Source organism: Cryptomeria japonica, chromosome 4 (assembly GCF_030272615.1).
Source record: "Cryptomeria japonica chromosome 4, Sugi_1.0, whole genome shotgun sequence".
NCBI lineage: Eukaryota > Viridiplantae > Streptophyta > Pinopsida > Cupressales > Cupressaceae > Cryptomeria > Cryptomeria japonica.
Genome location: NC_081408.1, coordinates 143,629,846 through 143,642,196, shown reverse-complemented (window position 1 = coordinate 143,642,196; position 12,351 = coordinate 143,629,846). Strand labels below are relative to the sequence as shown.

At 34.3% G+C, this 12,351-nt stretch overlaps 1 protein-coding gene across 1 annotated transcript; it reads left to right on the top strand.

Moving 5' to 3' along the window:
• The first annotated feature begins 1,303 nt into the window (after nt 1-1,303).
• LOC131074090 (peroxidase 5-like) lies at nt 1,304-12,143 on the top strand. Its single transcript, XM_059218939.1, has 4 exons — nt 1,304-1,510; nt 1,597-1,788; nt 1,890-2,055; nt 11,734-12,143. Exons 1-4 carry the CDS (start codon nt 1,304-1,306, stop codon nt 12,141-12,143), a joined length of 975 nt encoding a protein of 324 aa, XP_059074922.1.
• The last annotated feature ends 208 nt before the right edge of the window (nt 12,144-12,351 follow it).

Sequence of the window (12,351 nt, the reverse complement as noted above, 5' to 3'; positions counted from 1 at the left end):
TTTTTTTAAATTTAATTTACAAAATAATATTTTAATTGTTCAAATTCTAATTCATTTTGATTAATAAAATATATATTAATTTAGATTTAAATTATATCTATTCAATTAACAAACTTATATTTTTAAAACTTAATATATTTTTACTCTTCAATATATAATGTTAAAAAATTAAACTTCTATATTACAATATATAGAAAAATTAAAAAATAATTATAATATTATGTTATCATTTCAAATTAAATTAAGTTGTTGACATGCTGAATTTTATATTTATTTTTTAATTTTGTAAAAAATTATATATATAAATGATAGGTAAGTTGTTATCTTAAAAATGTCAAGTATAGTATAGTCAAAGCTAATACAGTATTTGCTTATTTTAAATTTAAGAGTCATTCATCTATGTTTAAATTAACATAAGAGAAAATGAGGGTTCTAGCACAGCTGACTGTTTGATATTTACCTGAAAAGAGGATGAAAGCATATAAAACAATATCTCTGCTGGCTATAGGGTTTGAACCCATTCGCACTTATGTACAGAAAATCTTAAGTCTTCCCCCTTAACCTCTCGGGCAAACCAGCTACATGAAAATTCCCTGCATTTTTTAAATTTGTTTCTTTACAATAGTGCTCATGGTAGATTAGTTTTGCATTTCTCTTTGTTTAAAGAGAAATCAGTAAAACAGAAAAGAGTTTAAATAACAGGTATATTGGTATAAATGGCAGCTGTAGATGTGAGTGAACTTCATTATATGACATGATAACAAGAGCAAAAAATTGGAGGGCTCATTTGCTCAGGATTCTGCAATTGCTATTCTATGCTATTTAAACAAATCTGAAGGAGTACAGTAGGAATTGTACTAGTCTGTGAAAACAAATCTGAAGGAGTACAGTATAGTCAAAGCTAATACAGTATTTCCTTGTCTTGTTATGTTCGATTGCACGTACAAGTTATTGATATTTTTAGTCAAAATCCATATGCGAGCAAGAGGAAATAGAATGAGTCGAGATTGTAGATTAGTCCAAAGTGCCCATTCTAAGCTACAAACTGTTGGCGATGTGACAGGCAAACCTAGCGTGTAATGCCATTATAATGTATTGGAAAATTTCAAAGCAGTACAGACAAAAACAAGGCCAGGTCATATTCTGTAAGCCGTGTTGACTTGATCAAATCAACCAGGAGATGATGGTGTTTAAATACCACATCCTTCTCTCCGTCTATACACCATTGCCAAAAGCGTTTTAGTTAAAACTTCTCCCTTCATCCAACTGAATTTCGACTGCTGTTTAGCTACTCTGAACTGAAATGGAAGCGAGCCTGTTAGTCATTCCTTTGTTCGTACTATTTTTATCTACTACAGCTAATGGGCATGAGTTGAACGCGGGCTATTATCGCCAGACATGCCCTGAGGCCGAGGAGATCATCAGTGAAATTGTTGCAAAAGCTGTTAAAGCTAATCCTGGTGTAGCGGCTTCTCTTATAAGGATGCATTTTCATGATTGCTTTGTAAGAGTAAGTATTCTGCAATATTTTCATGATAATCATGATTGATTATGGTAGAACATATATTAAAATCAATGACGGATGATGAATTGCAGGGTTGCGATGGCTCAATTCTCCTTGATTCCACACAAGACAACACAGCGGAGAAGGCCCATCCCGCCAATAACCCAAGTCTGAGGGGCTACGACATAATTGATGAAGCCAAGTCCAAACTGGAAGCCAAATGTCCCGGAGTCGTTTCTTGTGCCGACGTAGTTGCATTCGCTGCAAGAGACAGTGCTTACCAAGTGTGTATTATTCAGTTAATAATGATGAAGTTTAGATTATACACAAAGTTAATAATAGAGTAATAATAGCTTATCATATATCACAATGAATGTAAATTCAGGCTGGTGGGTTTAGTTGGGCGGTTGAAGGGGGAAGAAGAGACGGAAGGATATCACACGAATCAGAGGTCTCGGGAAATCTTCCTCCTCCTTCATTTGATGTAAACCAGTTGACACAACTTTTTGCTTCAAAGAAATTGTCGCAGGAGGAGATGGTCACTCTCTCAGGTACACCTGCACATTCCCTAATAACGCTTAATGAATTGATTAAAAAGGATGTAGACTGTATCTTACATAAATTTTCTGACTACTCTTGGAGGAGCACATTCAATTGGGGTTTCTCACTGTGCTGCATTCACCGGAGATCGATTGTACAACTTCAGCGGCAGGGGTGGTCAAGATCCTTCAATGGACCCTCATTATGCTCTTCAGCTCAAGGCGAAATGCTCCCCTTCGGATTCAACAAATATCGTTGTTCCACTGGAGCAACTCAGTCCCAATAATTTGGACGTGAAATGCTACCTCGATTTGCAATACAAGCGTGGACTGTTGAAATCTGATCAAACGTTGATGTCAAATGATGCCACCTCCAGACAGGTGAATATAAATGACCAGTATCCCAATGTTTGGAGGAAAAACTTTGGAAGGGCAATGGTAAAGATGGGTACGATTGAAGTGTTGACAGGATCACAGGGAGAGATAAGGAAACAGTGCCATGTCCCTAACTAGCGCGCCAATTCTTCCACCGCCCTTAAAAGAGAGTCAAGTGTCGTTGCTCTATTTTTTTAATTCCATTCTTTAATTGCAATTCTTTCATACAAAAGAAAAAATGACAGTTATTTGTAAGATATAACTTCATCACTCTTGTATACCGACGATATTTCCTTGGAAATTTTTCCTGTCTTAATGATTTCAGAATCAAAGTGATATTTTTGCGCATACGATTGAATAACTTTTTTTTGTGCTTGCAGATATTAGCGCTGCTACTATATTAGCATGTATAAAAACATACTTTGAATTGCAGTTCCGGTGTCGACAGCCACGCCGCATATAACCTTTTAAAACATATTCGAGGCTCTACCATATATGTGACCAAAACATAATAAAGAGGGCTAACCATTCAAAATCTTAATAAGGAATTAATGTGATGAATACAATTGTAAAGAATAATGTGAAAAATTAAATATAATTTCAAGTTTAGACAAATGAAGGAGTTGAATATATTGAAAATAAAATAAGATAGAATTTTTGGAGAATTAAGAAAATCTATAATCTGTAATCTATAAGATATAATTGAATTAAAACGACTATTTATCTATATATAAGAAACTTCACAATCATAGTTACAATTTTTTAAGGTGTCAAGGGGTCCCAAAAGTTCTCTCCTTTGTATGACATTTTATCTTTGAATTTAAAATTCTATTATTATTTAAGTTTTGGAATTTTCATCTTTCTTTTTACATAACAAAAATTTAATAATTTTTTTTAAAAAAAGATGGTACCTCTTGTTTTAAAGAATGGATTTATTTTTTCTCAACAATACCCTCTTAAAATTTTTACCAAACCTCCTCACTAATATATATATATATATATATTGACAATAATTATTATAATAATTATATTGTTACTATAATCATAATAGTGCATTCAAACATTTTTTATTTTGTTGGTAAGGGGCCGAAGTCAAATCACTTTTGACTGGAGCTATGAACCAGTGAGACCACATTTTTGAGGGGTCTCATCCTCAGATATGTTTGGCATTAACAACCTTATATCTCTCTGTGTCGTCCTTTCTATTTCTTCGCCTTCCATGCATAGGCATCACCTTATCTCTCCATTGGCTTTGTGTGAGACCACTAGCTATGACTCGTTATCTCTCTGGGGCTCCTTATCACTTCAATTCACCTAGCTCCATATCACCTAACATCTTATCTCTCCATCTGACACCTTATCACTCTGTAATATCTGCTTTATCACTCCATTTCATTGTTTCCACAAGGGGTAGATTTCTACCTGGTTGAGGCTTGAGGGCAATGTTGTGTGTATTGTAGCAAGGGAGTTGTGATCCTCGGGAGAACAACCATCAAGAGCCTGCATGTATCTATCCACTAGTCAGTATCGTGGCATGCCCACCAATGTATATCCATCCTGTCATCATCTAGCCTTGGTCAATACACTTGCACACACACATGGGACAAGGAAGTCAAGCTCAATCCAAGATATCACCATGTTGAGGTTCAAACCAAGAATGGGGTAGTTGTACCACTTGCAACACTGTCATTGCACTATGAAGCCATCCCCAAATAGTGCATTCAAACATTGCTAACATAAACTTAATATAATTGTATTTACAATCAGTTATTTTATGTTTGAATATGAATAATACATGTTAGTGTTTATTTAGAAAGCTACAAATACACAAATAAATGAACAAAATAACAAAACTATTTTATCTAACTTTAAAACTATTTTATTTACTATATGGACACATAAATTCTAATTTTTATTTAGAATTACTTTAAATTATGATCTATTTTTTATAATAATTTGTTCTTTAACAAACCCTTAAATTTTTTTACCAAAAAACCCATCCATAATATTATTATACATATATTCCAACTAGTATTAATAAACAATTATTATGATAATAGTTTTTTGTTATAGAAACAGAAGTGCATTTAAGCATTATCAACATATATCTTCAAGATAATAGATTATTTTATAGAAATATTACATGTCAATGTTTGTTTAAAGTACACAAATAAAAAATTATTTTACTTAACTTTACCACTATTATATTACTATATGATGATATATATATATTTTTAAAAGTTATTTTATTTTTGAACTATTATTTTTATGATATAATAGTTTTATTTTTCTATGTTTTTGATTAAGATAAACGGGATTTATAGGGACCCAAAACCAAAATCCAACAAAAAATGAAACACAGTAACCAGAGTCTAACCAACCACTAACCAGCTACAAAAATAGGGGATTCACCCCAAGGATGCAACAAAAGAGCTTTCATAAGCTCAACATTTTTTTGGTCTTCTTTATTATTAATATCCTAGAGTTCCTCCATAATGAACCTTGAACTACTAGTTACCTGATGTTTGCTCCTGGTCTTGGTACACGGTCCCATAGATGCCTGCACCTCCTAGTTCATATTAGTCAAGTTGATATCTGGGGATTTCTCTGCTCTGGTCATCTTCTCCTTCTACATGGAAATTTCCTCATTGACTCTCTTGAGACCCTCGGCATTGTTGTGCATTGCTTCCTTGCTAATCTGCACCAAACCCTTTAGTTTACTCTTTAGTTTCTGTATCTCTTTCTCCAACTTGTCAATTTTTTCCTCATGTTCAGGCTTCATATATCTTTCACAATTTGCTGGGATAACTTCAAGAGTTCATCAGTTTTATTTAGAATAGGAATCTCAGTGAAAGTGGTAATGAGATCTTTAATCTCCCATTTCAGAATATTGATTTCCCCGAAAAACCTTTGGAAACACTTTTCCTGATACATCAACGACTTCCTCAGGAGCTTATCAACATCCTTTTCATCATCTTTGGTGTCATTGGGGTCCATATTGAGGGGGATTTCGAGCTTTATTTCATTACCCTCGTCAAGATTCACCACCTTATATCCAGTCTTCTATTTTTTCAGATTCTGTGGGCCCAAAATGTGTGGCCACAAAACAAGGGTTTTCTTTTTAGCATCCCATTTAGGAGGGTCTTTTATGCTATAGCTAGTACCAGGAGTGGTATTTTTCAAGGGACCCTCATCCTCTAAGGGTTTATAATCTGATTCGTCTGACACCTGGATATCATTCCAATCCATAAGCTTCCTACCCTCTACATCGTCAAAATCTATATCTAATACATCATGCACCTCCTAGCTGGCAAAAAGCTTCAAGTTTTTTAGAGCAGCAGAGGGTTTAACCTCATGACCCTTCTCATACTGCATTATTAGAAGGATTTAACCCTCATGAAGAATCGGTTTATCCTCATTCTTAGCATGCTTACTAATAGATAACTCTAGAGAAGATAACAGATAAAACGGAATGGAAATTATTTTGCCATGCCTAAAATGGTTCAGAATTGTCAAATGGTAATAGAAAATGCTAGCAAAGAGACCATCGAGGGCAATGTACCTCATAATGAATTCCACCACATCCACCCAGAGACTCTAAAGGTCCAGTAGGTTGTAGCCGCCTTCTGGGTTCTTCTTAAGCCTACTTCTTTCACTCTATTTATTGTAGAAAAATGAGAGAGCTTCTTCCTAGTTCTTCCTTTCCCTGAGGAATTTTTTGCCCTCTGTATTGAGAACTAAAATCTCGGCAATGAATGATTCATCGATTCTAAACTATGCCCCATACACACACAACACCCCATTATCCCAATTACTCACAAATAAGTCTGTGAGTTGATGATTCAATCCATGTAGTTTTCGAACAAAGGGATCCATTCCCCCATCCACAATTTCCCTTGAAACCTCCTCATTCTTCTACCAAATATCACACGAGGATGACTCCATTCTTTTTTTGTCTCTACCCATTATGATACTGCTTTTGTTATTTTTTCGGATGACATTAAAACCAAACTTCAGGTTGATGCAAAACAAGCAGAGCCATAAGAACAATATGGAAATTCGTCTTTACTCCTTTCTATGAAAATACCTACACGTGTGATCTGTCATCATTAATATTCGAGCGATGAAATATTTTTGACATCCTTTGTCGCCAACTCACACAACTAGAATGGGAAGGAGTCCCCTTCCTGGCACCACTTTTCATCATCTCTAATCACACTTAGATTATCCATGTGGTTAGCTGGCCTATTACCCTCCCTCAAAACATGTGAGATTTTAATAGCCTCAAATTTGGTCACCATTTCAAAGAACTCATACATTAAATGGTTAATCGTCCAGCTAGGAGGAAATTTTTTTTTCAAACAATTTATTATATTTAATGAATCACTCTTCGACCACACCTTGTTAAATCCTCCATGACTTGCCATTTTAAGCCCAAAGTAGGCTGCATTTGATTTTTCTATGTTACTTTTAATATAAAATCTATTATTCATTATTTCACTTTCAATTCTTCTTTTTTTTTTAGGATGTTTCTCTTCTTATCATTAAATTATGTTTAATAAAATAAATAAGATTATCAAATCTATATAATATTAAGATCAATAATCTTGTTTGCATAATTGTTCTAATTTTTTAATCAAAATAAAATATGATATTTTAGATTTTTCTAAAATCAACAAATAGTCTATACCACTTTTCTTTAGATATATTTTTATACGCACAATCTGTAATGTTTTCTTGAAAAAAATTATGATTAATTGAATAAAAACCAAAAAAAGGAAAGTTAGGTAATGAAATATACTTCTTCTACCCATTAATTTTTTAAATTCCATCTAGAACAAAATTATTGTTATTTTTATTGACTTTTATGTTCAAAAGCATAGCCTTTACTGCTTCATACTAGCAACTTGGAAACCATCTCATACACTAGAAACTGATAGGAAAGAAATAAGAGAGGGGCCCACGAGTGACTAGGAAGTCAAAACAATTTAGAGGATGTGAATATTAATGTTAAAGTTTATGAAGTTTTCTAAAACTTAACCAATGGTTAAACAAAGAAAAAGTTTAAAAATAATTGAAGTGAGAGAGGTCTATTTTATGGCTTATATTTATATTTCCTAATGTGTACACTTATTTTTAATACATAACTAATACACTTGGTTTTAAGGGAGGAGGAGACCAAGGGGTTGAGGAAGGAAATAAGGACACTAGGGTTTGTAATGAGAATGAGGCAAGAGTAATTAAGAAAAGATCATCTGATGAACAAACACCGAAATGCAATGAACCAAAAGGAAGTATGAAGACTGATGAATGCATGAATATTGATGAAGGAATGAAGAATGTTGAAGAAATCATTGTCAATATGGTAAGGGATATAGGTAAAACTATAGAATTTACACACCCTGATAATGTAGTTGATTGTATTGCTGAATTTCAACATAGATCTGTAATCTTGTTTTTTCTTAGAGAAATCCCTTTTTAATCTGAATTTTCTAAATGGGCTAAGACTAATTGAGAGAACAAGGGATGGAACATTGAAGCTATAAGAGGGTAAGGTAAAGGCTATGCATCTTTTACTTTCTTTTCTATTGATCATGCTCAAGGTGTATTGCAATATGGCACCTGGGTTATATGTGGGAAAATCTATTATTTGTAGGATTGGTCACTAGATTTTCACCTAGAAGGTCCTCGATCTAAATATCCAATGTGGATAGAACTGCCTTACCTGAACCTTGCTTTCAAACCATTTTTAAAATTAATTTTTTCTCAGATTGATAGAATCTTATGGTACAAAAATAGCTCTTACAAATTTGCAAGCCTCAAGATCCACCCTAGGGCATGTATTGAAATGGACTTGACTAAACAATTACTAGAACCACTAATTTAATAAGGTCAAGGTTTGAATTTTTCATCCTATAGTTTATTTGAACAAGCCCAATGCATGTTTTTTTTTGCCGACAAGAAGGACACCTAATTAGAGACTGCCCTATTAGGAAACAAAGATTTTCTCAAATTCAAGCAATTGTTGCATCTAGTCCACATCAGTTACCTAATGTCTCCTAACCAATAGTTTTGACCACATAGGAAACATAGGCCAAGCCAACAGTTTTGCCTAGACAAGCAATCAACCTAAGTCCTCATAATTACATAATCATGGTTCTTCTTCTAAGAACTCCCTTTCTTCATCTTCTTCAATTGTTACAAAAAACTATAATCGAGTGTCACATTCTACTCATATGAGGCACATATCTCCATATCCTTCCATAAGTCATGGGGCTTCTGCTTCCTCTATGAGACAACGTTCTAGATTGCCCAATTCAACAAAGGACGTTGGCTACTTTGATCAAGTTATTGTCACAACTAATCAGTTTGATGTCTTGCCACAAGAAGAGTGCCTTTCTAAAACACCTAATCATGAAGCATAGTATTATCTCATGGAATGTGACAGGGATCTCTCTCCACAATAGTAAATATGAGGTTAAAGAAGTTATTGTTTAATGGAAACCTGATATTGTGCTTTCTCAAAAAGTTAAACTGAATGGAGCCTGGCATGGTTCTTCTTTGACATCACATAGAGAAGGGAGAGGCGGGGCTGTTATTGGTTTATCTCCTTGGGAAAGAAAGTTTATAATTGATAAGGGAGAGGAGCCATCACATAGTTGTGTGTGGATTCTCTCTATTATTAATGGTAAATGAATTGGTTTTTGCTTTGTTTATGATCCTAATATTGCTAAAGAAAGGTGTGAACTATGGGAATGGATGAACAACAATCTTCCCCAAGATGATTGGGTTATTGGAGGAGACTTCACTATGGTCGAACACCATGCTGATCGTAGTTGGCATAATGGAGTCAAATTGATTAATGAGGAGTTTGATAATTGTTATTTTGTCAAAATACTCTTGGGGTAGTTGACCCTATCTATAAAATAGTTTCTCATCAAAATAATAATTGGTTTACATGGTCTAACTATAAATTAGGTGCTGATAAAAAACTTAGTAGATTGGATAGGTTTTATATTTCTCCTAATATACAGTTGTCCCATGTGGCTAATAAGTGTTGGGTTAAAGTAGACTCTTCTACTTTATTGTCAGATCATTTTCCTATTGTTTGTCTTTTGGAAGGGGAAAGTAAAGAAGAGCCTTACAACTTACGTTTTAAGGTCAACAATTCTCATATAAAAAATCCTTCTTGTGTTGTTTTTTATTAAGGGTAAACAAGTTTTGATTAAGGGTAACCCTTCTTGTATTGTTTCTTTAGTTGGTGTTTGGAATTCTCTTCCCAAGCCTAAAGAGGGACAATCTTGGTGGGTTTGGTGGCAGCATGTCATCATACAATGTGTCACCTTTTTAAGATCTTTTGGTAAAAGGATGACATGGCAGAGGTACGGTAAAGAGAAGTGTCTTAAAGGGAGATTGGAAGTCACTAGGAAAAGGCTTGATTTGGATCCCAATAACCTCTGCATTCAGACATCTATTGCTGCAATTGAAACCTAGTTGCGTAAACTTGAGTCTTATAAAGGTCAAGGGGCCAAGATTAGGGATATATTACATTGGATGAAGGATGGTAATAAAATAACTAAGTATTTATTTAAGTATCTCAATTATAATCATAGGAAGGAGTATGTTGGTGCTCTTAACGATGAGATTGGATAGGTTTTTACTAATCAAGAGGAAATTAAGATTTTTTTTTATAATTTCTATGATAATATTTTTAAAGAAGACTCTCATTGGCTTGATGTCTAGGAAACTTTGTAAGATATTATAAAAGACATCATTCCAAGGAAGGTTGACTATGAATATAGTAAATACCTTGATCAAGATCTGTCCATAGAGGATTTGGAGCAGACTGTTTTCTCAATGGCTCATAATAAAAGTCCATGCATTGATGGGTTATCTATTGAATTTTTTCAAACTATGTGGCCACATATTAAGGATGACTTTTACCATGTCTATTTAGAAGATTTAGGGAATGGTTCATTAGATCTTGAAATTAACAAAGGCTTAATCAAACTTCTTCCTAAAGGAAAATATAAAGATTCTCTTAATGGATGGTGTCCTATCACTCTTCTTAATTCATCTTATAAAATAATTGCTAAAGCTATTTCTCTAAGAATTAAACTAGTAGCACAAGGAATAGTAAGATATGAGCAAAGTAGGTTTCTGGGAGGATGCTTCATTCTTGACAATTTAATTCTAGCATGGGAAACTTGTGAGTGGACTCAACAAACTAGACAAGATGCTTTGTTGGTGAAACTTGATTTTGACAAAGCATATGATAGAATGATGTGGAAGTTTATCATTAAAATTCTCCAGTGGCTTGGGTTTGGTCTCAAATTATGTAAACTTGTTCAAATTTTATTTTAGGATTGTAATGCTCATCTAGCGATCAATAATTCCCTCACCGATTCATTTCGTTTAGAGCAGTATCAGGCAGGGTTGGCCTTTATCACCATTTCTTTATGTTCTTGTTGTTGATGGTTTGGGATATCTAATGTAAATATTCAATCAAATGAATCTTATTAAAAGGCTTCGTATTCCCAACAATGCACTAGTGATCAATTCTCAATTTGCAGATGATAGTTTATTATTTATACAAAATTCTGAATCTGAAATTGCTCATGTAATGGCCTTAATCTTTACTGTTCTATCTCAAGGTCTAAGCTAGCTCATCATAAAACTGAGTTCCTTATGATTAGTTCCCATCCAGTTCCATCATGGATCCCTCAGTAGTGGAAATTAATCAGATATGGAGAAATTACTCGGTGCTTGGGCATTCCCTTTGGCATGGGAGTTTCTCTATCAGATATGTGGAGCTGGTTTATCATCAAACTAAAAAATAAAATCTTTAACTGGAACAATAAATATTTGTAATTCACTGGTAAAATTCAGATGGCTAATAAAATATTATTGGCCTCACATCTCTATTATTCTTCATGTTGGATCCCTCTAAAAAAGGCTATGAAGAGCTTAATAAGATTGCAAGACAATTTTTGTGGACTAATTGGGAAGGCAAATCAGGTTTCAAAACCTCTTGTTGGCTTCATTATATACAACCAAGAAATAAAGGTGGCTTGGGGATTATAGATCCCAAGACACAAGGTTCTTGTTTATCAGCAAAGTGGATCATTAAAGTGATGAGTGGCAATGAACCTTGGAAGAGGTGGAAAGAGGTGGGTTGGGTCGATAAAATCTGGATGACTTCTTTCTTCTATTTAAAAGCTTCCTTTTCTTTACAGTCCATTTGGAAAGAATGACAACAAGTTTGTCATCTTCTGAAATGGAAAAATTCTTTACAAAATTCTCTACTTCTTGCAGGGGCCCATTCAATTGGAGTTTCACACTGTGTTTCGTTCACCGGAGATCGTCTGTATAACATCAGTGGCAGAGGCAGTCAATACCCTTCTATGGACTCTAAATATGCTCTTCAGCTCAAGGCCAAATGCCCCTCTTCAGCTTCAAACGACATCGTTGTTCCACTGGATCCTCTCACTCCCACTAAGTTGGATGCGAAATACTATGTGGACTTGCAATACAAGCGTGGACTGTTGAAATCTGATCAAACTTTGATGGCAAATGATGCCACGTCTAGACAGGAGATCATTAACGCCAATTACCCCAAGATTTGGAGGGAAAATTTTGGAAGGGCAATGGTAAAGATGGGTGCAATTGACGTGTTGACGGGATCGCAGGGAGAGATAAGGAAACAGTGCCATGTCCCCAACTAGCCAATTCCTCCACCGCCCTTAAGAAGAGAGTGTCATTGCTCTATTGTTATATACAATTCTTTTATACAAAAGGAAAATTGACAGTTATTTGGCAAGATGTTTCCTTGCATATTTTTTCTGTCTGAATGATTCCAGAAACATAACTGATATTTTTTGCCCATACAGTTGAATAATTTTTCTGTCTGGGAAGATATTAGCACTGCTTCTA

What these genes read in the sequence shown, in the direction of transcription:
- LOC131074090 (XM_059218939.1), top strand. Translation starts at nt 1,304, where the DNA reads ATGGAAGCGAGCCTGTTAGTCATTCCTTTGTTCGTACTATTTTTATCT. An exon ending in CAAGAGACAGTGCTTACCAA is followed by an intron (nt 1,789 to 1,889) that starts GTGTGTATTATT and finishes ATGTAAATTCAG; the next exon opens with GCTGGTGGGTTTAGTTGGGC. An exon ending in GGAGATGGTCACTCTCTCAG is followed by an intron (nt 2,056 to 11,733) that starts GTACACCTGCAC and finishes TACTTCTTGCAG; the next exon opens with GGGCCCATTCAATTGGAGTT.